Source organism: Alligator mississippiensis, chromosome 11, assembly GCF_030867095.1.
Source record: "Alligator mississippiensis isolate rAllMis1 chromosome 11, rAllMis1, whole genome shotgun sequence".
NCBI classification, from domain to species: Eukaryota; Metazoa; Chordata; order Crocodylia; family Alligatoridae; genus Alligator; species Alligator mississippiensis.
In genome coordinates, this window is record NC_081834.1 from 42,077,487 (window position 1) to 42,105,250 (window position 27,764).

The 27,764-nt window shown below is 47.9% G+C and overlaps 1 protein-coding gene across 1 annotated transcript in view; it reads right to left on the reverse strand.

Moving 5' to 3' along the window:
* CCDC33 (coiled-coil domain containing 33) overlaps window positions 1–27,764 on the reverse strand; it is a 199,409-nt gene that overhangs the window by 22,231 nt on the left and 149,414 nt on the right. Inside the window, exons 14-15 of the mRNA XM_019477767.2 lie at window positions 10,257–10,307; window positions 1,318–1,442 (exon numbers count right to left, since the gene is read on the reverse strand). Of these exons, the coding sequence (XP_019333312.1) occupies window positions 1,318–1,442; window positions 10,257–10,307 (176 nt within the window). The remainder of the gene's footprint in view (window positions 1–1,317; window positions 1,443–10,256; window positions 10,308–27,764) is intronic.

Here is a 27,764-nt window from a genome sequence, read left to right on the forward strand (position 1 = left end):
AATTTCCCAAGGCGGGTGGTTCTCATTGTGCACAGTTCTGGGCTCCCCATTTTAAGGTTGTGGAGAAATTGTGGGTCCAGAGATGGGCAAAAAGAATGATAAAGCAGTTTGAAAGGCAAGACGTATGAGGAACTGGGTATATTCAGCTTGGAGGAAAGGAGATGCAGTAGTATTCAGATATCTGAAGGACTGCCATTAGGAAGAGAGAAAATGGCTTTTCTCCTCTGCTGTGGAGGTTGGGATGCAAGGCAATGGCTTTAAGTTACAACGAAGCAGATTTACATTGGGTGTTAGGAAAAAAATCCTGGAGGCAGTAAAACAGATGGCCCAGGGAAGTTGTGGGAGAACCATGCTTGGAGGTTTTCAAGAAGACGCTGGATAATTGACAGGGAGGACTGAAAAGTGGCATTCATGCAGGGCTTTGGACCAGATAGCTCTTCTTCCAACCCTGTGAGTCATAACACCATCCTCTGGAGCTTCTGGCACAGGAGTCAAGGTCTAATCCAGCCTGGCAACTCATATGCTGCCATTACCCCTCGGCTTGGGAATGTAGGCCTCACTGGAGCATTGATCAGTATGCATGCTGCTCACACAAGCACTTTGCTAAAGCATTGGCCAGAGTAGGCCTGACCAGCAAACCTGACTGATGCATGAACTGCTCGTAAAAAAAACTTGGCATGTTGGCCATATGTGCATTCCTACCAAAAGATGGGAGAGAAAGATGGCCGTATAAAGTTCAGGACAGTCCAATACCAGGACGATAAGGCTGGAACAGGAATACCCAGGTCAGGATGTGAAACAAGCCCATGGTACAGGATGGTTTGAGATATTCAAGATACAGACGGTACATAGTTTGTTTTGATCACTGTATAAAGGGAAAATTGGAAATCAGGGGAACTTTGTAGCAGCCTAGGGGAGCCTGCGTGGTGCTATGCTGACCACCTTGTCACAGGTACAAATGCCTTAACTCTTCATCAGATGTATTTTTAGGCCAAAACATGTTAGGGCTGTGCTTGTAGACAATAAGCATGGCTGAATCTTTGCCACTTAATCGAGCCCATGGTCGTTCTTTAGGATCCCCTGGTTAAGACTTTGGTGTTGGGAACTCCTGGTTGTGACTTTTGCCAGCACGCCAGTTCCCGAGACTTCAACAATAACTACACATTGATAACACGTAATGGGGACAACAGCAACCACAACAGTGATAAGATCAAGTGACATGAGTATCCTGGTCCAAGTAGGATCGTGGGGGAGTTGGGGAAAGGTTCCTAAGTATGAAGAGATTTCCAGGCTGAGCTGGGACACTGCTGCCCATACCTACTGTAATTGTCCTCATCGTTGATGACAGGTTTTTCCACCTTCTCATATGGGTGTATCTGGCTATCAGGCAATGGCTCAGCAAAGGCATCCAGGTCTGAGGGGGACAGTTCACCTTGGAAAAGCTGCAAGGGAGCATACAGAAGGTCACCACATTGCAAGGTGGGGGCCTCATAGAGATCTTGAAGAGGCAGGAATGGGAGCAAGAAAAGGCTGGGCCCTATGTTACAGACCAAACCTAAATTTACTGATGTTAGCAGAATGACAGAGCTCCCAGTTCTGTCCTCTCAACTATTAATTAGTAGGGTAACAATATTTCCGCAGCCTGGATGGTCCAGGAAATATGCAAGAAGCAAGAACTGAAGAATATCCCTTCCAACTATGCGGTTCATCCAGTAAAGGATATCTCCAAACCTACCCCCTCTTGCTTCTTCACGGTTATTAAAGCCTCTGTTTCCTTAACTTCAGTGCATGACATCCAGTGCCAGCCCTTGAACTTTGGTTATCTTTCATTCACCATGACCCCAGTAGGGTAATGTGCCCCAGTGTATAGGCATGAACAAAAAACATGTGCCTGGCTCCCTGAAACCTCAGTTATCCAAAATGATTTATCCTTTGCTGGGATGCTCTTAGGGCCAAGGCTGTACAAGTGTATTTAGCTGAGGGGAGGCAACATTTGATTATGTTGCATTCCTACTCCTGGAAAGTGGGTCCAACATGTGAGTCTGTGCGATGGAGGGCTCAGCAATGAAGCTGCAATGTTGAATTCACACCAGGAAAGAGGGGATAGCAATCAGCAGCAAAAGTGAGCTTGGGAAATGGATAATAAAGAGAACTGCAAGGTCTCTGTGTGGCCAGCAGCCTCCCTGCAGTGTTCTTCTTATGTTCCTGATTGCTGATTCATGCATCTTCTCTGCTTTGAGGGGCACTGCATCAGCTGGCATTAAATGCCCACTCACTGATGGCACAAAGTACTGAATGGGACCCAGGGATGGGTCAGAGTTGACACAGCGCGTGTCTACATGTTCGCTAATGTCCCATAGTTACTGCGCATTTAATTTAGTACTTGCTTAATAAAGGACTAACTACATGTGTAGTAACTAGAGTTACTGCACAGAAGTGCTGGCAAATGTCTTTTTAGTGCCTTTGCTAATAATACTGTGCACTAGCAAATTAGCACTGTCCGTGCTGCGATTGTGCCCAGATCCGGGTTGTGATTGTGGTGTGATTTTTCAGACAGTGCATCGCCTTGTGAATGATCGCCTGATTAAACCGTTTAATGGCAATCTAAAATCAATCCATGCAGCTACCCCTGAAGCAGTCGAACACTTATCACATTTAGATATGAATCTATGAATGTTGTAATCTTAAAATGTCATACCAAAGAAGAAGAAGACTGCCCATGCTGTGATGCGCTACTGTGCAGTGCTGTTAGGCTACGGTGCATTAAGCATCTTGTGTAGATGCGCCCATGAAGTCATAGGCCAAGCTGAGCTAGGTCAGTTTGATTGCTAGTGGCATGTGCTCAGCCCCTGACCTGCATCTGGCACTGCTCACTACACACACACACACACACACGGATGGTTACTGTTCCCCCTCCCTGTCTGCAGCCCTGGATACTCACAGTTGAGGAGAACGGCCTGTAGTACCAAGCCATCTGCTGCCTGTATTTGCCCTTGCTCCTACCAGCTCAGCCCGAACCGTGTGGCTGGCTCCTTCAGGCTGCTGCTGTTGGTGCCTGGAAAGTCTCTGGGTTCCAGAGATAACCTGGCATCACCCAGCTCTGCAAGGTCCCTCCATCCATGCTAACCAGTTCGTTGCCAGGAGGCTGGGCACTGCAAACATCCACACCCACTGCGCTCTGCAGAGGCCAGTGCTGAGAGGCAGATCAGTCTCCCTCTTCTTTTCTTTCCCAACCATGGGGGGCTCTGACACCCCTCCCTGCCCTGCATCGAGGCTGCAGAGGATGGCACACTTACAGGGGAGCTGGCAGCCTGCAGCTGGGGGGGAGCCAGAAGTCTTTGAGAAGCTTTCTGCTGGCAGGAGGAGTTGGGCTGGAGTCTGTGCTGCTGTTACTACAACAAACAGCTCCTCTTAGCAACAGGGCTGCTAAGGCTCTCCGAGCGATCTCCAGCCTTAGTGCCATCTTGGGTAGAGGGCACATCCTTACTGCCCCGGCAGAGACGGGAGTGGGGAAGGAAAGGGTGAGCCACAAAGCCAGGCATCCACGTACTCATTCAGACAGCTTCCCAATGAACAAAGGTCATGAGCACCTGCAATGCTGGACTCTTGGACGCCAGGCCCACAGGCTGTTTCTATTCAGGTGCAGCCAAATTGAAACAGCCAGGCTTGACATCATTTTTTGGGGAAAAAAATGTTGAGGGCTCCTCAGATCTGCTACAAAGCCATGTGGCTGTGCGTCTTGGACAGGACAGTTTGCTAAGGGGGCACCGCTCTGTTAAAGAAAGAAATCCCATCAGGGTCAGATTTTCAGCTGGTTTAAAAGGGAATGGTCAATTGGGGGGACACAGGAGTGCCAGCTTATAGTTGCTGGCATTTTACATTTCTTTGTGCTTATTCCCCCTTCGAGCAATGCTTATCTTGTCACTTATTCTCTTCCTCTCTTCTATGTACTAGGGCCACTGAAAATTAAATGAAGCAGTCATTGAACACTTTCGTAGCTGGTTCTAGCCAATTTAATCTGCAGGTGCTCTAGAATTAGCTCAGTTTTGCAACCTCTGGAGTGGAAACAAGGCAGGAGAATGTTTTTTTTGCTTCATGGATGCGACCTTTGGAAACAGGAATGTTATATTTCTATTTGGTTGTATTTTGACTGGGATTTTCTTGGGCTGGTTTATAAAGCTTAATTTCTGAGCCAACTTTGAGCTTGCAGCAACATTTATAGGAAAGAGATCAGCTTGGTAGGACTAATCTTGTTTTAAAGAGAAGAAAAGGGTTAGAAACAGGGATGAGTGAACAAATAAAAATCTACAACACTTCATGTCTGCTCCTACTAATATTGCTTGTCTCTATTACTCACATGGTAGGAAAATCACGATATAACTTTTAAACTGGATTCCCCCAGTTGTCTCCTCCACACTTCTCTATTTCTAGGAACCGCCAGTCTCTGGGCCAGGCTTGGAAGTGTTAAAAGTCAATGAGAAAATCTGCCTGGATTCCAAACTAAATTCAGTCCCATTTGTGGCCCTTGTCAGTCTGCTCAAGCCTGAGCTTCTTTAGACCTCACTGAAGTTCGAAGCTCCAAAACCTATTTAGAACATGGTTAACAATCCATCAAGTAGACTGCCCTGGGTCCATGCCCAGCTCCTTGTGTCAGGCTGCCAGGGTGAATACACAGCGTCTCATTCTCTGCACACTGGCAGGCAGCAGGATCACCAGAGCCCTCCAGTGACCCTTGCGGGTTGTGCAGGTCCCCAGGCATAGCTAGGTCATGGAATGAGTTACCACTGTCAGTGCCATAAGGCAGTTTCCAGGCATGCAGAGATGGCCACCTGAGCTGCAATAGCCAGCCACCTGGAATCACAAGCTTCTTTAAAGCAAATCATGCTATGGCCCATTGGGATGGCAACATGCCTGATCTCCAAAGTGCATCTCTCCTGTCCATCCACCACAGCCAAGTCACCCCAGGTTTTTCACTGTGAAGCCATCACCAAGGTTTCCTTCACAACCCAGCACTGCAACTTATAGAGCTGGCTGGACCAGACTACCACAAACTTCTCTACCATGGACTACCACAGACCCCAGACTTCTCTGTGCTGTAGTCTAGCATCGCAGTTCTTGAGATCTAAATGTTAAATCATCTGGGGCGACCTGTCCAATCCAGGAAATCCATTGAAGGTGTTACAAAGCCACCCATCACGCTGATACAGGACTGCTGCACCTAATTCTGGAGATGCATGGGAATGTCTTTGCCTCTGCCTGGCTCAATGGCTTTTTGCTCCATGTGTTTAGGATTGTGGCTGTGGTCATGGTCATCTTGCAGCATGCTAGGAATAACAGTAGGCTTGACTTGATCTGCTCTTTGCTTGGTCTTTCCACAACCAAACCTGTTCCAATGAAGAAAGATTCTCCTTTGGCCTTGCCAACTGCATGATCCCAAAGAGCTAAAAGCAGCCTCAGCCCCCACGTCTTGCTAGCTCCGAGTCAGCCTGTGATGTCAGGAGGCTAGCAGTTCACCCTGCTCCTCTCTCTCCTACCTCCTTCCCCCTCACCAATTTCACACGTGCTGGTGGAGGTGGGAAGTTTTCTGTTCCTCTTGGCAAGCCCCCTGTGAGACGGTGCCAGACAGCTGACTGAATAATCACCTCCGTCTGTTCCCTACCTTGGCAGCAGCTGGGAGCTGGCTCTGATGCTTGCAAGCTCTGCTTCAAAAGCAGGAAGGGCTTCTCAGGGAGAACAGGGAAAGGGCAACACATCTGGACACACACCTTGGCTCACCTGGCTTGGGCCTGACTGGCAGCTGACGTGCTGAATCCTTGCACCAGAAGCCCCTTTCCCGAAATCCAGCATCCTTTCAACCTTCCTTCCCTAGCCCCTCTGCCTGCAGCCCCCTGTCCTAGGAGGGCGGCTGAACTCACCACAGATAGGTGGACAGGCTGACATGCCTCTGTTTAGGGCAGTCACATTGCTTCTGCCAGCAGAGGAATAAGTTCAGATTCTTTTCTGATTACTGCTTCCCCTAGGCCTGCATCTGATCTCTGCCCTCCCTCCATCTCCGCTCTGCCAGATCCACTCTGATCTTATGCTCCCCCAGTCCCCTCTTCCCAACCCTGATGTCTCGGATCTCTGTCACCCTATATCCCTTGGTCTCTGATTTCTGCTTCCCTTCCCCCTCATCTTTCCCTTCTCCCCTTGCACTTCGTCATACTCCCCAGATCATTTCAACCTGCTGCTTTCCTCCTTTGTCCCTGGGCCTGACATTCACTTGCTGTGTAAGTTCTCAGCTGCTGGGAGCTGGAGATAAGTGCAAGGCAATTTGGAGGAGGTTACTGCAGGGCCTGGAGAGTAAAGTTATCGCTCCCCTCACACTTGTGAAGACTCATTTCCATCCGTTGGATCTTGGAGGCCGAGTTCTGGGATCTTTTGCTTTCCTATGGCTGCCTCAGCTTTTTCCCCCCGCTACATGCGCAGCTTATGTTTCAAAGACTCAATTAAGTTCTAAAGGAGTCTCTGCAGCTCAGATCCTGTCCCTTTATCATATCTCTGCTATGACCTTGCCTTGGTCCTGGCTGCAGATTTGCTGGGTCTGGGCCCCAAACTGGCAGCATTTAAAACCCTCCCAAAGCAAAAGGATTCTACATGATGAACCTCCTTGCTTTCTCCTTGGTGGCGATGTGGCTGAGTTGCAGGTAACTCTCTCATTGCTGCTCACTCCAATGCCTGTTGTCACCTACTTGTTCACTGCATGGAGAGTGATGAGGCGGGAGAGACGCACATCTTTCCGCTTGCTCCCAGAATTAGCAGTGCTTCCTACTGGCCTCCAAGGAGAGGCTGCCTCACCAGAAAATCTACAGGACACCCCAGATTTTCACAGGCTGTGTGTGTTAAGTCTGTGGGATGAACAGCCCTGCTGCAGATCCTCAGGATATCTGGTATTCCTCTCCAAGCCTCAGCCCCTGGAGTCACGTGATGAGATAAGAATCTTAGCTTTCATTTGAAAAGGAGATGTAAGTGTATGGTCCTGACACTTGGGGCTGGCCATAGCAGGGAGTCATTCATTCAATTGAGGGGGGCCCATTGTGACAGTGTCTGTTACAAGAAGGAGGATGATGCAGCATCATTGTGCCCTGGCTCACATTATATTATCCTTCAGTATAAGCCTGCTTTGTCCTTCCGCGATGCCTTCTACTCCAGATCATCAAGGCACATGCCAAACACTGATGGTTTATGCCTTAAGATGCTCTGTAAGAGATCAGAGAATTAGCGTGCACTTGTTACAGAGGCAGAAGGTGAGGCCAGCGAGCCCATTTACATCTAGCAGGAGCTCATAACTCACAGCAGTACTGTCCAACAGTGCTCTAACCTCCAACCCTTTGGGCAGCAGGCAGCTGGGAGAGCAGAAGACCTGTACTGGCCAGGCAAACTCCATCAAGGGGAGACCACATTTGTCTTGGAGGGGTGTTCCAGTAATGCACTGCAGATGCTGAGCTGTGGCATGTGTGTTTGTATGAGATGTCCTTCAGCTGGCCATTTTAGTGACTGGACTCTGACTTGGATGTTCAGAGGAACTGAGTGGGGAGGGGAACTGAATTCATGAAGCTCTTGATCTCCCAGATCCCACTGCAGTGTGCTGTAGCAAGAACTTATGCAGCTGGGGCAGTGGATCACTCTTCCGTTCACTTATATGGAGTCCAATATTTCTCTGTAGCTCAGCCTACAGTGGGTGTGCCTACATGTTCATTAATGTGCCATAATTACAGCACATTAAGTTTAGTACCTGTAGTCACAGGTACTAAACAATTCATCGTAATCGGCACTACTACGCATTAGTGCTGGGGCACACTTAAGTGATACTAATGTGCAGTAGACTAATTCTCTCACACATTAGCATGGTTGTTTTGTGCCACGCTCATGTGCAATAGAATTAGTCTATTGCACTGTTAGCGTCTCATGTAGATGCACTCACTGAGTAGGATCCCACTGACATCAGCTATGAGCCAAGAACATCTCTATAGGCTGGGCCCCATCTTTGTAAATCTGCTACTCACTGAGCATGGCCAGAGATGTCTCCATCATGGTATTTGCTGTCCAGATCCTCACAGGGCATATCAAAAAAGCGGTTGTGCCCTCCTCTTGTCTATGCCAGTAGGCCCAAGAAAGGCTGCGTGATGCTGCTTGCTGTTCATGCATTTCATGAGATAAGAAGCATTTCCTGTTTTATTGCACTCGCTGATAGATGAGCTTGCCCAAATGATTATGCTTAAACAGAAAGGAGCTGGTGTTGTAGCTCAGACACATAAAACCTCAGCCAATGACATCTGCTAGTCCTCACTAGTTATTGCCTCCGTCTGGACAATAGGAATTCTCTCTGCATTCAGGGAGTTCATATTTCCAGGCTGTATAGTCATCATTAATGCTCCATCAGGAACTAGTTGGGGGCTGACTTGCATTTCTCCAGAACTAGTCTCCCTGCTTTCTTTGCAAGGCATCCCTCCACTGAGGGAGTGCTTGATTTCCACACAATTTTTCTCCAGGCAGAAGTCGAGTAATCCAAAATGTATGGTGCCACAGGAAACTTCAGCATTAGGGATCCATCACGGTGGGTGTGAGGGGTTACATTCATCTTGGATTCTGATGCTGAGCTCTTCCTCTTTTTGCCTGGCTGGATTTGCAGCTGTACACAAATACACTGACTCATGGCCTATTAGCCAACCTGCTCCCCAACTCCAACTCAGCCTTGGAGCCATCCCCACAAAGATAAAGGAGATTCACCTCTCCCCTGAATAGCATAGCCGCATTGTACCGTTGTGAGGAGCCAGGGCCTGTGAGGTGGACTTGAGCTCAGAGAGGTCCTAAGGAGCATTGTTCTGGCTTAAAGTTGTGATGTCCCTTGACTCAGATCTCCTCCGATATTTGTTAAGAAACATTCAGATCTGGAGCAACTAAGAGATCATTGATACCTTAGGCCATACCATGAATTTTTAATCAAACAGCCACTGTGCTGTACACAGTGCACAATTAGCCACCCCATCAATAATGTACCAGGCTGTAACTTCTTCTCCATGAGCCCGGGCCAGGGCCAGGGCAAGGCCAGGAGAAGACAGGTTGTTATTTACTTTGCCTTTGCCCTTAAATGCTGGTGAAAGGTCCTGGAGTGAAAACCCCGGTGGAGGACAGAGTATGCCTAGCATCAGCAGAGGCAGAGCAAACCTCTATACTTGCCATTAGGTCTCTCAAGGGGCCATCTCTGAGGGTAAGAGGCTTGTGAACCCAATGCAAGCTGGATACATGTGTACGCCCTAAAGGACCTGTGCTTGAAGCCCCAGCTCCTGGAGTCATATGATTATCTCAGCTCTCATTTAAAAAAGAAAAGGATGATTCTAACCCTCATGTTTCCTAAGAAATGCCTGAAAATGTGACCTGTGTGGCTGTTACTGTGATATTTGCCTCAGTGTGCAGAGAGGCTGAAACCACGGCCAAGAGAGGAGTATATTGCCCCATGCACCACAACCACAACACTGCTCCGGGCAGGAAGAAGACTGCTGCTACCATTACCCCTGTCCAGTAGTAGTCTCTCCATGAAAGCTATATCACCCACTCAAACACTAACCCCATTCAGCTTCCACTGAGATGAGGAGACCCTATAGCTGTCCATGGCAGGGTAGGTGGCCCCATGCCACTGAACCTGCCTCTCTGGGGGGGAGAGGATCCCTTGGTACTGGGCAGCAAGGGGGAAGCAGGGCTTTGTGTCATGGATTACTCTAAGTCTATGAATTTCTTTAATCTGGGCCCGTTACTGGCCAGATCATAACCCCCATACTGTGACTGCTAACACGAGGGCACAAAACCCAGCAGTGAAGTGGTAGTATGACAGGAAGTAGGACACGAGATCAGATGGGTGAAAAGTGAGGAGAGAAACCAAGTGGACCAAAGTTTGACTCAGTAATGCTGGAGGTGCCATAATGGAGACAGAGATCCAATTTAGCATGACAGGATGGGGGACATGAGACTAAATGAGACTGAAGGCAGAACCTGTATAGCAAGGTTTAGGATGTGGCTAGAAAGCAAATCTAATCAAGTCCGGCCATTCTTACAGTGCTGTCATTGTGGTCTTGTTCTCTGCCAATGTCTATGAGGAAACTCCTACCAGATGCTGCACTTTCCTAAATTCCCCAGGGAAAGGCCTGATCTGAATAATAAACCAAAACCACTAGCCTAAGAGTTAGTCATGTGAAGCATCCTTCTGGATGCTTACTTACCAATGGCAGATTGAGATAGGACTTCTTGCGCTGAGTTTCAATGGGGGCCATCTAGAAAAAGAAATAAAAGCCAAGGTGATTGCCTTCCATGAACCTGCCTGCTTTCATCATCCTACTCTACTTTGACTCTGACACTGCATGCTTGGTACAGAAATGTGTATGCACCAAGGAGAACTTTTTGTGGAGCTGGGCTAAAGGATCAGAGGAAAGTAAGACTGGAAAGACCCTCACAAGGTCATCTAGTCCAACCCCCTGCTCAAGGCAGGAGCATCCCTGACTAAACCACCCCAGCCGAATGTTTGCCCAATCTGCTCTTAAAAACTGCCAAGGATGGAAAGTTCACAGCTTCCCCAGGTAGCCTGTTCCAGGGCTTGACCACCCCCAGAATCAGAAAATTCCTCCTAATCTTCAACCTAAATTTCCCCTGCTGCAGCTTGAGGCCTTTGCTCCTAGTCCTGTCCCCTACACCCACAGAGAAAAGCCCATCTCCATCCTCTCTCTACTTGCCCTTCAGGAATTTGAAGATTGTTATCAAATTCCCCCTCAGTGTTAAAGGCTGCAGTTCTACTGAGATTTGATTTCAGATCACTGGATTCAAAGTCCAGAGCGCTAACCATTACACCATAGGCCCCACTGCATGCTTCTGGGCAAGGGAAGGAGAACCAAAGCTGTGGACAAGCACAACTGCCCATAGATTTAGGCTTTCCCTGAAACACCTCTGCAAGGCAGAAGTATCTAACCAGGCTAAGCATTCACAGGTACTCTGGCCCTTCATGTCCTTGAGCTCTGTTCCTTCTTTGGCTCCTATAACATCACACCAGTGGGAAGCACAATGGAAGAAGGGAGGAATAATCTTATCATTCGATTTATTACAGTACTGCTGCCTTCTGCTCAGCAGATAAGGGCAGAAGTGAGAATTATATCAAGATGGAAGGAAACTAGTGGGCTTGGTCAGGTGAGCAGTAAGGGCTACTGTGCAGAGGATGCCATCCCCAACACAGTAAATAGATGCTCTGGGTTATGGTTGAAGTGATGTGCTGACAATGGAGGCCACCATGGGCAGAGGAGGGCTTAGATACCACCTCTTAGACAGGCAGCTTGTCCCCAGCATGAGACTTACAGTTCCTCAAACCCCAAGAGAGTCCTCACATATGTAAAGGCCTACACCAGGGACTGAACTGAGAACCTAAAGTGATGTAACCATTTCAGCTGAAGCAGCAGGCTCTGAAGAGGGCAGCAAAATAACCCTGTCTTTTGTGGCTCAGGTACAGAAAGGGTGCATACACTAGCCAGCAAGTCTTATAGTGATTTGCTTGCTTGTGCAGAGATGGAGTTGCATCCCACCAAAGGCAGAGGGTTTATACATTCTGGGACCAGCCAGTACTTAGGGCCACGTGTTCAGCATCTACAGGAACTGGGAAAACAAAAGATTCTCTAATAAGAGACAGACATTCTCCCTTTTAGTCTGAGGTCAGGGGAACCTAACAGTGTGAGGAAAATGGCCATTCTCCCTGGAAGAGGTTGAAAGGAGCCAGAATGCTAATGGATGGTATCAGAGAAGAGAACAAAGCTGACAGCTTCCCTTAACAGCCCTAAGCGGGGTGGGGGTGCTAATGCATGTGGACAATTTTCTTGCCATTTTCCAGTTGATCTAGTAAAAGGTATCATTTTGGAACCAAGAGTTCTAGGTTTTTGTATGTCTTTTTGTCTCAGACCAACACGGCTACCAAGTACACACCTGTGGAAATCAGAGGCATTAACAGCCAGAGGCATGCTCATAACAAGGTCTATGCATTGTTCTGAGAAAAGGCAAGGCTTTGATTGCTGCTCTAGAGAAACCCAGACTTGGGACTCCTTCTGAGTCACTCTCCATGAAGTAAGCCAGCAATGAACCAAGAGTGGGGCAACTTCCTTTTCCTCAGCTACAAAAATCCTTGCTGCCTTGGGCTGAAGCTATCTGGGAGACAACAGCCCCTGCAGAAACGAGAAGGCATGGCCCTGGGGTTTCTATGCAGTGTGCAAAGCAGTCAGGCTTGGCATCACAGGGCTGGTGGGACAACAGGATTCGGATGGCAGGCGGATGTCCAGAAAGATCCTTGCAGTTATCATTAAAAATCGCAAGTCACCCAATGAAGAAGGTAAGTATGAAGTGGGAAGGGTGGAACTGGGCAGGAAAGACAGGATCTTGGAAAGGAAATCAAGTGGGATTTGAGGAAGAGGTCCTGGGCAGAACATGGAGGTCTGGGCTACGGAAGGAAAGACTCCTCTGCACAAGATGGAGGCAGGGAAAGTCTCCACCCCAAGTACAGTGTGTAGGTGCAATGAGGGCAGAATTTTTGGGACACTACTATGCATGTCTGCAAGTTGTGGGAACAACAGTGCTGCCAGGCAGAGACCATAGGGAAGGCAGAGAGAGAGGGGCAGGGGGAGCTTGTAGCACAACCTGCGCAACATGGTCCTGTCACTAAGACAGGACCTGTCCTCTGCGTTCTAGTGAGCAACAGAGGGTTGGCGTGTAACAAAACAGCACTCCCGAGTCCTCCCCACTCTTTACCCTCTGTATCCAGTCTAACTACATCTGGGATCCATGACAGGATTTAATGGGAGCTGGATCAGGGTCTGACCTTTATACTGGGAACACACGGGTCTGCTCTGGCACAGGGATCAGAATCCAAGGAGCTCAAGGGGCTGGGACCCTCCATCAGGATGGTGCTGCTCTAAGCATGCACTGCTCTGATGCCTAAACAGCGTCTGTTCTCCTGAAGAAAATACAGCTCATTCAAAGTGCCCTTTCCACCCAGCCAAGCAGGTAGAAGAAGCCTTTGCTCCTTCTAACCCAACCCAACCCAACCCAACCCAACCCAACCCAACCCATCACACAGCCTGGAGAATTCAGCTTTGCAGGCATTGGATCAAGGAAATAGATCTGATCACTACTGCCCTTATTACCACCACAGAAAAAGCACCAAAGTGCAGCACCCCCAGGTGAGATCAGGGCACCTGTTGTGCTGGATGCTGTACAGTCATGTGACACGAGAGATTCCTTGCTTGGATGCAAAAATGTGGCCAAAATATCAGAGGGAATCAGTGGCAAAGCCAGGCAGTGACTTCAGACTGTCTGCAGCCCAGTTCCCTTCCAAAGCCAGCCTTGCTCTCTCAGTGTTAGCATTATCACATCAATGGTCCAAAGCACTAGGCTTTAATACAAATAGATCCCCCTATAATAAAGTACCGATTAGAGTAATATATGGTTAGGGTGCAGGGGAGGTCAGGCACAATGTATCTGGGGAGTCTATCTGCTGTCCGTGTCTGTTTCCCATCCTCCATCCATGGCAGTTCTGACAGATTCATATGTCTGAATTAGGCTACAATGCAATTAGTCCTGCTCCTAATGCAGTCTGGGCTCCTGTGGCTGCTTCTGCACCTCAGTATAACCTTGTTATATGCTTTGGGCCTGCTGTCCACTGCAGGGACCTGGGAGAGGCTGAAACACTGTTAGCAGACTGGGCTGCTTTGGTATAAAGCAAATAAGAGAACCATGCCCTTGGTGGATGTGAGCTGGGAGAACCGTGCTCTAGGTACTCGGCTCGAGCTGCGTGAAGCCCCCTTGGTACAAGGCAGCATTTATTCCAGTGGGTGATTTATTGTGAATGGCACATGAAACCCACCAGTTGATGAAGCTGGGACTGACAGGCAGGGATAGACTTAGCCTCTGAAAGTGTGTGTGTATGAGCACGCATGTGCGTATATGTGTGACTGCCCCAGGGGGTTGTGTAACCCGTTTGCCGTTCAGTGGTGCAGTGCTGCTGCCCCCTTTCACCTCTCTCCACCCCACAATGTGCCTGACAAGAACCACTTGCACTTTTAAAAGGACAGGTGAGCTTTTAGCCTTGCAACTCCTGTAAATTCATACCCAGGGGAGTTGTGCAGCACTGCAGTGATCTAGGGATGAGTGACTACACACACAGCCAAGGACAGGAGCCCAGGATAAGCAGCACAAAGCCTGAGATTCTTACTCCAGGGGTGGTCTGCCTTCATTATACCTGGCTGCACAGTGGCCAATACAGAGACCTATTAGAGCTCAGCAGCCTTACATCCACTCATCAAATGAGAAGGGGTGGGGTCCTGGCCACAATGAAATCAATGGGAACTTTAAGTTTGATGTTAGCCAGGAATTCACCCACAAAGTCTTCCCAGTCCAACACAAACCTCTGACATGTGTTTGTACTACACTGTTATTCTATTGTGCTTACGCTTAGAAGCCTCATCTGAGTAGAGAATGTAAAAACAGGACAGTCCCCTGGCTACAGTAGGGTGACAGGAGATAAGTATTTGGTCTGAATCAGAAAGATAAAGGACCTTTAGCTCATGTAATCTGCCCTCTTGTATATGGAACTGGAACATCATCCAGTCATGCCTGCTCTGAGCTGAAGAACTATGAGCTCTCTTCCAAAAAGGCACTCAATCTTGAAGACACCAAGTGATGGAGAAGCTACCATTTCCTGTAGTAATCTGTTTCAGCACTTAATCATCTGCCACATATTGAATAAGAGTTTTTACGTGGTCCTGGTAGATGGGCACTATAGCCATTTGTACACACCACAAAATTGGCATTTAAAGCGGCTTAGTGCCCTTTTGCACTGCTTTAATGATGCAGCTGTTTGCACGTGTCAGCGGCATAATGAGTTTTAATGGCACGGCTGTTTGCATGAGTTGGCGGTGTAATTCACTTTAGAGGTGCAGCTGTTTATGCATGTCAGGCAATGCACATTGAATAACTTTGGGGCGCGTTAAATGACTTTGGGACGGAGCAAAATAAAACATTTCCAAGGTGGTTTAGTTTGCCATGGAGGGAAGCACCGGGCCCTGTGCAGCTCAGGGGCTGTGCAGGCAGCCTGTGCAGACAGCCTGGCGGCAGCCTGGACAAACAGGCTCCACTGAAGGGAAAAAAAAGTGGCGAGCCTTATCTTTTTTTGTTTTTCTCCCTGGAGCCTGCCTGCCTGACCTGCCCAGGTACCCAGTGCTTCCCTCCACAGCTGCACTGCCCTCTGGGACCACTTTGGCTGGGTGCTTGCAGGCGGGTGCCACCACGGAGGGAAGCACCAGATCTGTCCACAGCTGAGGACCACTCCTCCCGCCAGCAGCTTGCCCTCCCCTTGCCCACCACCAGAGAGGCAGGTAAGGCTCAGGCCCGACCCTTGTGTACACACCATAGGGGTTTACTTCACCCTAAACTGAAGAAGTGTTTTTAAAGACCCACTGCTTCAATTTAGGGAGAATTAAACCCCCGTGGCATGTACAAATGTCCTATGCGACTGGGAAGGTATCAGAAGAATTCAGCTGGGAAGTGGCAGGGTGAAGCAGGCAGAGTTAAGGTTATTTGAGCTCCCTTTACTCTGCAGTCTCGTGCTTACTGTCCAATATTTTGTCACAGCAGAGCATAGATGCAAGGCTGTAAATTCACATCTGTAATTATTAAATCTTTGCCTTTCCTGGCGGTTCCCCCCACCCCCCTTCCAAATTTAATTTACAAGTCTCAGAAGCTCCCTCTCCCTTTTAGCAATTCCATATGTGGATTTACAGTCTTTCATCCACTCAAACATGATGTTTTTTCCTCCTCCATATTTGCTTAGGCTGGCTTATTTATTTATTTTACAAATTGCTTGGAGACACTTTGATGTATCCGATTAGTTTCAAATGATGGAATCTATTCATCTCCCAACTGTGAAGAAAGAAGGCAGTGTTAACCACCGCAGGGGGCCATGTGGGCCATATCAGCCTCCACAGGAGGCTGTGCAGCATTTATAAGCGCCTGGGCTGTCTGCAGCTGACCTCCCAGATAGCACCAATATCTGCAGACTGCATCTGCTTGTCCCAACCCTGAGACAGACTGAAATGGCCCCAAGAGGCAACCTGGCAGTTAAAACATCCCTCCTCCTCCTCTCTTGCTGCTCCCAGATTCCTTGCATGAGGACCTGGCCTCCTTTTTGTGCCACTCCATATTCCTCACCAAGAGGACGACCTCAAGTCCATCAGAGTTGATGCAAGTCTCTTTATTGATTTTAATGAGCCATGGATCATGCCTGAGTCTCTATGTCCGTTCTGCTGTGCCATGATTGCACATTAGTCCTCCCCAACATGGTACGCAAGCTTCAGTCGTCCAAGCAATCACATCTTCTCCCATCTGGGTGCAATTCAGCCCTCTGCAGAGTGTTGATACAAGTTGTATACCCAAGCACTGAGGACACCCATGGAGGGCTTAAATGAGATGAAACTGGTGCACCGATCCCATGCTGGCCCTTTGAATAAGGCTGCATATCACTCCATGTACTTACAGCTACTGTAATGTCTGACTCAGTGCCTAGATTATACTCTCCCAAGACCTTGCAAAACGCTTTTGATTTTTCCCTGTGCAGGATGGGGTAACTTCAGAAATGAACCATGTAACTTCTCCAAGCATTAGCAAAAGCCAAAGCAAAAGCTGGAGACAATGAAACAGAAAGGGGGAGGTTTTGACGTGCGACCCTCTGAAAGTCCAGCATATAAGAAACAGAAGATGGTTCAGAAAGGGGGAATCTTTCTTCTAGTTTCAATTTTGCTTTCAAGCTGCCATCACCATCAAAATTTCATGACAAAATACCCCACTGACAAAGGCACAGGTGAGAAATTTCCGGTGGACTTGTTCACTTTTGGCTGATCCCTTCAGCAAGCTGACTGAAACCCGGTCTGAAAGGTTCCCGGTTACCTGGGACAACAGACAGGAACCGGGAGAGATCAAAAAGCACGTACAGCTTAGCTTGGAGTTCCCGTTGAGAAAGAAAGGTGATTTACTGTCCACTTCTTGCTGGGATGGGTGAGAAGGGATGCCTGAGAACTGAGGGAAGGGTGACAGAAGTTGAGTGAGATGTAACAGAGAGAGATAAAGACTGGCAGAGAAGGGTTGAATGGCTTTTGTATCAATACGGCTCAGCAAGATAAAGACATCAGTGGAGAGGGAGGCAGCACAGAAGAGAGGGAACAATGCTGTACATGAGCTCCTAGCAAGAAGGGCAATGATAAGAGGTTATCGCTTCCCTGCCACTGGGGAAGGGAATCTGAGTCCAGCCTAGTGAAGATAAATTCCTAACTGGCTCTGTCTGTGTATGTCTAGGGGCACACACCTCAAATAGCAAAACAGTCCCACTTTTAATAGTGGGCCAAAGATTTGAGGTCCACAGCATTTGTTAAGCTAGAAGTTCTGGCTTAAAAGTCTCTCTCACAACTGTCTGCCTCAGCCCTTCCCCTTGATTCCTAGTTTAGTTTTTCCTTTAACATGCATAAAAATGTGAGCGCGCACATCCCAGCTGCGGCTGTGAGTGATAGAGGGATTCATCCTATGCATAGCCCTCATGTGTTATTCTCATCCATCTTTCTGAGGGCGGCTGGCTAGTCAGTGGGCTGATGGTAAACAATGTCCTACCCACTAGTGTTTGGGGGACTTGGTTTCAGGAAGGATACTGATAGCTTGAGGAGTTCAGCGTGTTATTTCTTTGCATTATTGTGTGGGAAGAGCCTAGGATATAGCAGTGGGGCTGTCTAAGCATGCAATCAATGAGCATGCATTGTAAATAATGGCCCCTCTCGGACATGCTGTGATGCAGTGATCTCTGTTCCCCATCTTTGTTGCTGGAGCTTATTGATAGAAGAGAATCTATAAATCTTGTGGTCATGTATTCATGGCCTTTAATTACAGGCCCTCATTACCTGTCCCACATGCCCCCCAAAGAATCCTACTGCAATCATTTGGGGAGCACAACCTAGTCAATAAGGATGACCCCTTGTCCCCTCTGGTTTTCTGGAATGTCATGAAAGAGAGAGAGAGAGAGAGAGAGACAGATTTCTAAGGCTAACACTATGCAATTTATCCTGGCTACATCTACACACTGCATCAGATGCTGGCAACATGCGTGCACGCTGGCATAACCCATACCTGCCATAGGGCAGGATGGTCACAGAGGAAAAGCCTTAATTGACGGCAATGGTAGCATTGGGTACTCTGAATTGCAGAACAATCAGATTCCCCAGCTTTTGATTTGCTGGCTATGAAGCAACCTTTTTCCTATGGAGACTGGCAGGTGACTCTGGTTCACCGTCCTAGGAGTGAACTACCACCTTGTTAGACCCGTGTCTCACTGTAGCTGCTGGCAATTAGGGCTCCCCCAGGAAAGGATAAGGATGATGTAGTAGGTGGCTAAAGACCAGGCATGATGTGCGCACAGTGACAACTACAGTCTCCCATGCTGATCACCACATAAGCCCCTTTCCTCCTGGGGCAAAGTTCTCAACATCATTTATACTTCAGTAATTGAACTGAGTGGCCTGGTTAGAAACCCAAGACTGGCTGATTATCCTGATCCATTGGAATGAGTTGCTCCATTAATGAAAAGAAGAAAAAAACTCACTTAGGTGAGCAAAACATATGCCGCTGCTGCTAGGAATACCTCAGTCCTCCTCCTTCAGCTGCAGGAGCTCCAGAAGAATGGGTGGGAGGGTGGAAGGCAGGATTTGCAGGGGTACTCTATCTGTGCAGGGCAGCAGGGGGCAGGTAGGGATAGAACAGAGGATATGACAGTGCTGCACGGATCCTGTTTCTCCTCCCTGTGGTGGGGCATGTCAGGGGTGCGGAGAGATGCTGAAAAGGCCTCTGCTGGGCCCAGCTGAATACCCAAGATAGTCAATGGTTGTATTTCTGTCAGTTTCCCAGGGCATCAGTCATGCCCATGGCACAGTACTGTGACTAAGGGCTTTGTTACACACTGTATTTTTAAGCTTCTGAAATGTGGATGGGTGTTAGTGCTAGCTTGAGTTTGGAGAAATCATGTTCAGGCACCGGGGGCCTTGAGGACTGAAAGGCAAGAATTCCCTCACCCTCTCCCCTCCCATTCTGAGCTCCCCTCTGCCCCCCCTACTCTTGGGGACCCCCCCCCCCCGAACCGCAGCCCTCGTGGCTCACCCGCGTCCCCCAGCTCATTTGTGGCTGCCGGCGCTGTTCCAGGGGAGCAGGCAGGGAAAGGGAACCTACCTGCCCAGCTGCTGCTGTAGCTGCTGAGCCACAAGGGCTCTCTGGGTTGAGCCCAGCTGAAAGACTGGTGGCAGTGGAGGGTGGGGAAGGGATGAGCAAGGATCTGGGTTGCTGGTGGGGTTGGGGGACAGATGATGGCAGGCGTGATCTGGAGGAGTTGTGGGCTGATCCAAGCTGGCGAAGGAGCGGGGTGGATGGGGTGTTACACTAACATAGCCTAGAGTAGCCACATATTAGACTGCTCCAACTTTTATCCAAGCTAAAACAACGTTTTCCAGCTAGGAGAACTTATGCCACCCTCCAGCTTTCCTGTACAATATGAATTTTTATTTCTACCCAGGAGAAATTTTACAATTTTTGCATTCTCCTATGCCTGAGGAAGGGTTTGTGTGCCCCAAAGCTTGCAAATAAAGAAAAAAAAATTGTTTGCAACTGTTTAGTTGGTTTAATAAAAGATATCTCCTCTACCACGCTAACTGCACACATTAGCATAACATGAGCAGGGTAATATAGATAAACCTGCCCTGGACTTTAAGTCACCTAAAGTATGCTTAAAACAAGTTTCAGTTGTGAATGTGTGGACAACCCAGGGATTCAGAGCTCCAAGAGCCACCTAAAATTACCATGTAACAAAGCCCTTAGTGGCCTGGGAGTTTCCTTCCTCTTCCCAGACCCAACCTAACTAGTTAGGCTGGGAATAGGCATGAAGACTTGGCCCCAAGGGCCCCTGCTTTGATCTGTGGGAACTCCCACCAGCATCAGAGGTAAATACCACGCACCCCAGTACTTGTCAAAAGCCTGACCTCCTTGGCCTGCTTTGTTCCAGCTGGTTCGCTTTGTTGGGGGAACCTCATCTTTGTTCCTCCTCTCCCACTAATCCTCATCTTTAGTCATGACTGCTGCATGATTAAAGTGAATGCACTGTAATTGCTCAGAGAGATAGGGCTGGCTGAGGGGGAGGGGGTGGAGAGGGAGCAGGGAGTTGAGCTGATTTGCACCTTAAAAGGCTTTTGCCAGGACTGACAGGCCCCCAGGGACATCAATTCCCAGCTAATGCTCTGGTGGCAGGGTCTGGCCTTGATGGGTTTGCTGGGGAGGAGATGGAATCTGCTTCCCACAGACTGCCTCCCATCAGTGCTGCCATTGCAGCATCCTTCCTCTTGCCCCCAGGCCTTACCGTTCCAGCGGCTGGCCTCGCATTCCCCAGCACGCTGGTGCAGGCGGACTGGAAAAGTAATTCCTGATGTAGCAGCAATGAAGCAGCGCGTGCGTGCAGACCTGGGTGGTGCAGTGTCCCTCAGAATCCCTCTCCTGCCCCACGTGACACAAAGAGGGTTCCTAATCTCGTCTCAGGGATCCAGTGGCAACAAGGGGAAGGAGATCTCAGGGAGATCACTCACACTCCTGGCCATCTCATCTTTGATGGGTAACAAGACCTCTGCAGGGTGTGGGCAGGTGCATACAAAATGCTCTCTTTCAACTCTGACAACACACCTGCATCTTGACATATGGCCCATGGCCCAGATCCAGCCCACAGAGCTGTATGATCTGCTTATGGGTCACTGGACCTACTCCACATGCTGGTGCCAGCTCTGGTCATGCATGCTGCATGCGGTGCATGGGCTGGACCTACTGCAACATGGCTTGCACACAGCTCTGCCAATACACTTCCAGCAACTGTGCAAACACCAAGGCCTCCCTATTTACCTTTTTGCTATGGAACACATGCCCACTGATTCTGCTGTGGCCACATGGCTATAAGGGAGTGAAGTTGAAACCTGCCTCCCCATTTCACCAGCCAACAGAAGCGTATTGAACTCAAGCTCTAGACTGTGTATTAGCAGCATAGCAAGCTACAGAATCCATTAACAATACACACCTCCTTTGTACAATCATTAAGCCAGTCTCCTTCATTGTTGTGACGATGGGATAAACCCAGATTTGCATATCTAAGAAAAATTGCTGCAGCAGTTTAGGAAGATCAGAGGCAAATTTCCCTCATTTCTGTCCCCTTTCTGTGTAAACATTTCCAAAAGAACCATGGAATAATTAGTGCCTCTTCTGGTTTCTAAAATCTCCCCAGTACATAAAAGAGAAATTTCCCCATATAAAAGCTACCATTCCCTAGTACTGCAAAAGAGGAAAAGAAATAGTTCCAAATACATCAACTGGAGAAAGACAAGAGATGGGTGGAGGGGGGACTAGCTGATTGGCAGAGCCACAACCAAGGACAGTCTTGTGTTAATGCATGGGACTGCATCTCAGTGGATTTGTCATCTGTCACAGACTCCCTGTATGTGTTTAGGCTGGATCAGAGTTCAGCAACCTATAGCCCGTGAGATGGATTTGGCCTGGGGGACTAGGAAAAAGGCAGCGGTGCCAAGCTACCCATCTCCACAGATTCCCACTCCGCAGCCCTCCCTGCTTCTCTCTCATGCCTGCACTTACCCTTGCTGCAGAGGGGCTGGGCATCTGTAATGAGGGTAAGTGCAAGCAGCTTGGGAATTCCAGGAAGTGGAGATTTGCAGCCTGTGGCCAGGGTTAGGTCATTAACTCTCCCCAAGGTAGCAAAAATTGCTGACTGCAGATCTAGAAAGCTGCAGCTTCAAATGTCAGTGGAGTTTGGATTAGACTAGGGGTGTCAAACATATGGCGCATGACCCAGATTTGGCCCACAGAGCCATATGATCTGCCTATAGGTCACTGGACCGACTCCACATGCCAGTGCTAGCCCTGGTCATGCATGCTGCATGCAGTGCATGGGCTGGACTTACTGCCATATGCCCTGCACACAGCACAGAGGGTCGGTTCGGGGCACATGCTGCATGCAGCACCCTGCTGAACTGGCCCTGTAAGCTGGCTCTGGGGCTGGTCTAGACTGGGTTGTACAGGAGTCAGCATGCAGGGCCAGTCTGGTGGGGCGCTGCATACAGTGCACACCCTCGATCGAACTTGCATGCTGGCACCATGTGCTGTGTGTGCACAGTGAGGCACAGGGGGTCAGTCCCAGTCTGGCCCAGCAAACCTCATTTGGCCCATGGGGCCAGATGAGTTTGACATCCCTGGATTAGACCCTTAATCTTTGTGCAACTCAGGTTATCTGCCTATAAAAAGGAAGTGGTGGATTCTTGATGCCTTCTAGTCAAGATAGGGGGGCATCCTGAAAGACGGGACTTATCCAATGGCAAACTTTGGGGCTCAGTACCAGAGCGGCGATGAAAAAAAATCTATGTCATATTTTATATAGAAATGCAGTTTAGATCAGGTGTCAGATACACTTCAAGAGCAGCAGGCTTAAATTACCAGCCTTGGTATGAGATGGGGCAAGCTAGCCTTTCTGATCTGGCTGCTGCCACACGTTCCCCTACCACCTACCTGCTGTGTGGGTGAAACCTCTTGCTACCAAAATGCCACTGAGATGCCAGCTCTGTGGGTCAGACAGAATGGCTCCACAAGCCAGATCTGGCCTGAGGGCCGTAGATTGCCAATGCCTAGTCTAGATAATCTGTCGGCCCATTCAGACCTCAAAACCATCACTACATGGATGACAACAATTCTCTGCTTCACCCAGGTATGTGAGGACAACCCCACAGTCCAACTCCCCTCCGTTCACTGGTGAAGATCAAGTAGGTAGATTGAAGTAGTTCCCAGCTTCTCATTCCACCTTACTGGAGGAATGCAATACCCAATTCCATGCATCAGAGTGGGGCAAAGCATTTCCTTGATTAAAAATGGCTTTTGCTCCAAAAGGAACATTTTCCGGGAAAAAATTTGTCTTGGTTGAAATGTGTTTTTGCTATGAAAAAAAGAAATATTTTTCAAAGACTAGAAGGTTTTATTCTGAAAGAAACCCCCTGAAAATAGTTTTCAGCAATCTGAAGTATACTGAATTCTACCGTGCTGCCAAGTTAAAACAGATTAATGGAAAATATGGAAGGGGAAAAAAAATTCCCATGAAAAATAATGGTTCCTTTTTGACTGGCTCTAATGCAAAGCCCATCTCTAGGCACATAAAGACATATCCTCCCACCAGCCCTCCCTTTTTCTATAGGTCGGGCTGTATTTCAGCTGGTGCGAGGCTACAATTAACAGGCACTTTATCTGATTAAACCAAGGTTGAACTTGCTTTCCATGTGCCATGATCTACAGCCCTGATTACATTGGAACTGCAAGCTGCAAAAGGAGAAAAAGTGTGCTAAGCGGGTATATTAGCAGAAGCATTACTATTCAATTTGAGAGTTAATTGGATTGTATTGAAAAGCATTTAATCTGAGCCGAGTTCGATTTAATAGAGACACTGGGTCTGAGCTTCTCTCCTGTTCAGGACAGCAATTTTGGGAAGTACAGATTGTCATCGCTATTCTGCTCCAGCCCCAGCTGCCGTGTGCTGATATCCTATTTAACAAGCAAATAAAAGCCTCCAGATTACAATGGTAAACTCCCGGAGCCAACAAGCTCTCTGCAGAGCCGGCTGACTTCTCAGTGTCCTAGTCCTCTGTCTGTTCCCTCAAGATAAGGCTCAGAAAGCAGCAATTCCAGCCAGCGCAGAACACAATTCTTTCTGTCTGGGCTGTACGTTGCTGATGCGCTCCCCCCGCCTTTACATTTTGAAACAACTAAAAACACTGGGATGACTTGAAAGCAGCCGGCATGACTTCCCAGTGGCCTCCAACCAGGCATACTCAAAGACTGGCATCAGTGGCAAATAAATCGGATTTGTCTCAAAGACGCGGATCTTTGACAATAATTATAGAGGAATAACAACACAAATAATAATACCGATGATAAAGGCAGCCCATCAAAGACCAAGAGAGAGAAAAAAGAAGTCCCCTGGATTGCTTTTGTATGACGTCAACCAACGCTCAGGAGAGCTTATGTAGAGGCTACTAACTTTGCACCATCCAGAATCTTATAGACAAAGCTGCTGGGAATAGGAGAAGAGAGGCTAGCTTTTAACTTCATGGCCAACTGTCCGACTCAGAAGCAAAAGGGACTCCAACTGATTTAGGAAGTGTTTTGGAACAGCATGATGCAAGGCAACTGTTGCATGATAAATCTTATAGATCTTATGTGGAAGTGGTCTCTATGACTAAGAATGAGGGAAAGGTAAGATAGGATGGTTTCAAGGCTTTGCAATGCCTATTAACTACCAATGATTTTCCAGGAGTGCTTTTCATTGGAAGATCTCACAAGTCTTTATACACAGTAATGAATTAAAACTCAACTCCCTTGGAAGGCAGGAAAGTCAATGACAAAGCCAGCCAGTCACAGAGGAACAAAGGAACAGAGGATGGATGCGAGATCTCTAAGCATGTGCAGATCTAAGATTTTGAAAAGTGGGGTGCAAATGGTGAGGTGCATCATCCCATGCAACACAGCACACTTTTCTCTCATTAGGAATAAACTAGAATCTTTACTAATAGGCTGGGGGTGGGTGTATTATTCAGTTTAAGATTGAAGCAAAAAACAAATACAGCTTTATTATACTGAGTTAAAAATAATCTGCCGGACTGTGAAAAGGGGGTGCTTCGTTACCAGGAGCAACAAACAGACAGGAAAATAGCAGAACAAAGGCTAGCTTGAAGGGTGGAACATCACAATCATTAAAAAGAAGAGAGGGTTGTTAACACTTGTGGGATGAAGAGTTTAGTAGGCATCAGGTAGATGATAATGAGCCATGAAGTCAACTGACTCCCTCAACACCACCTGATTAGAAATGCAGCTGCCACTGCCAGCCATTTGGTTTTAAACTTGGACTGGAGAAGGGATCAAAGCAAGTGCACTAGTGCATGCTCCATTCATTTCTTCCTTTTCCCCCCTACCCCATTTCTAATATCTCCTTAATGTATCGGTAGCAGTCAGAAATAGAAGCCCAAGTCACCGGGCTACCAGCCCCATGCTTTAAGCCACAAGGGCACCTGCATTAATGAACTGAGCAATTATTCTCCTATCACACATTTGCACAGAACTCCAATCATGCCTGTATCTAGGCATGATTTCTGCTGGCTACTCACAGCAGTATCTGAGTCTATCGGAAACCTTGCCCTCCCTTTGGAAGCAGGCACTAGAAGAAGGGGTTTAATCAAGGGGCACACTGATATGCCAACCAGGGAACAGAGCCTGCAGTGAGCTCTTGTGTCTGTATGGATTGTATCTGCACAAATCCAACTGCAGGTTTGGAGGCACAATGATTCTCCTCTAGCATTTCCAAATTAGCAATTTGTGTGACTCTTGGATGTTCCTAGTGACAAAACATTAAGTATTAAGGAGCCTGTATCATTTTATTACGCGTAATACTTGGTAAACTGCCTAGTTACCTCTTTGATGGCATTAGAGGGCCTAACAAGCAACATCTAGTGACTTTTGGAGGTTTGTCTAGTGACTTTCTGATTTTAGGAGTAGTCAATATTGCTCAAATCCAGCTTTAAGACTTTTAGATCCTGTGGGCCAAATTACGATACCTGGTCTCAGTGTGAATTCACACTCCTTCCAGATTTATACCTGTGTCATCAGTTAGGCTCTAGAGTGACATCAGCAGAGGAGAGTGACGTGAGACCAATGTCAGAGTTCAGATTCTTGATTCCTAAGGTTAGTGACCATTTGTATGGGCTTGGATAAATCACTGACTCTTTCTGTGCCCATTTCCCTCCCTATGGGCTCCCATCACTCAGCAATTCTGTAACAATTAATTCATTAATGCTGGTGTAGAGTTTCACTCTTAGAATGGGAGCTCCTCCAGGAACCCGAGGCATTGTGGTTTCTCCATAATGCAGTTTCAGTATCACTGTCCAAAGGCTCAGAAGATGAAAGCCTTGAGATTCAAATGTGAGGAGGTGGCCTACAGTGCTGGGGGGAGATGGGAGTTTTTCCACCCCACCACTCCCATATAAGCTTATTATCACAGGACTCCAGGAGTTGGAAGCTTAAGGAGTCTACAGAGAAATACTGCAAGGCTACTGATGTCCTCAGGAGAGCTAGCTGCACTGCCAACCTGCAGGATGAGCACAATGTTTTGAGGATCAGTTTATCTGAAACACATCACTGCATTCTGAAATCCTGACCCCGGATCTCATTACATTAATTTAGAAACGAATTGTTAAATACATCTCAGACTCTTGCATCTGGAGTTTTTAAAGTGCCCCGCTAAGCATCTGTCTCATCCAGGAGTCGAGAAACGATCGCCTGCAGAGGCATAAAACTCTACCCTACCCATCATTTCTGATGATGGGCACTGAAGTAATGATCTTTCTGGCCTTACATACTGCAGCAGTTTATTGATGGCTCCACATCCACGTCCATTCTAACATTTGCTTATTTATTGACTTTATTTACTGACAAACCTCCCACCTCCATTTCATTAGGGAGCGCAGAGCTGTCAATAATATGTTCCTTACGCTTTGTCCAGTGAGGAGAGTAAATAGCACTGTGTTCTCCTGGCTAGGGATCCAAGAAACCCACGACATCTCACCCCCTCTCTCCTTTCAATTTACAACAATCAGCCGTGCCCGGCTGTGGCAGCTTCTCACCCCTAGCTCTGCCAGTGGTAGCGGTAGAACAAGAGTGCCGTTCCCCTCCTGCTTGGCTGATTCTCCTAATTAGCTCAAAATAATTTGGGCTTGATAATGACAATGGCAAACAGCAAACAACTAACAAGCTTCTTTTGTTTGTCAGTTAATTAGCACTAGAAAAGGTTGTCTTGCCTCATAAAGTTACCAGCAAATCTAGGATTTATTAATGATGTCCCTTGTTCACTGAGGGTTACTCGCACAACGGTAGCTTTGGGCACAACTTGTAGTCATGTCTGAAGGGCTGGAATGGAAGTTTTGTTAAGGACTCAATCCTGGGAGCATTGAAGAAGGTGGCAGGTAAATTCTCTCTCCAATGATTATGCTGGGTATTGAGGTGCTTGGCATCTCAGAGGTTACCCAGCACCTTGTAGCCTTGAACCACCAGCTGTATATGGGAATTTCAAGCTGTAGGGAGTTGAAACAATTGAGCCACATCACAGACTGGTGTACATTGCTTGTGAGCCTTGCAAAAGGGGCTCTCAAAGTCAAAGGAGAAATCTGTCTCCAGGGACTGTTCTCTTCTTTCAACCAGGTGCCAACTATGGCAGTGTGATGGGAAATGATGGAGTCTTGTCTACTGGAAGTTGGCCCGAGACCCATCACACTCATTGTACGCACATCACTGAATAGCCAACACATAGTAATGGCATCTGGGATGAAACCCTGGCTCCACCTGGTAAAGCTCCCACTGATGTCAGTGGAAGCAGGATTTCCTTCCCCCTAATGCAAACAGAAGTTTTGCATTAGAGACATTTACCTTTGCCTGTGATTCCCTCATCTCTCAGTGCTAGGTCCTCAGCAGCAGCAAATGGGTACTACTCCATGGACTTCAATACAGTTTCACCCATTCACACCTACCACAGAGACTTGCACCCTGAG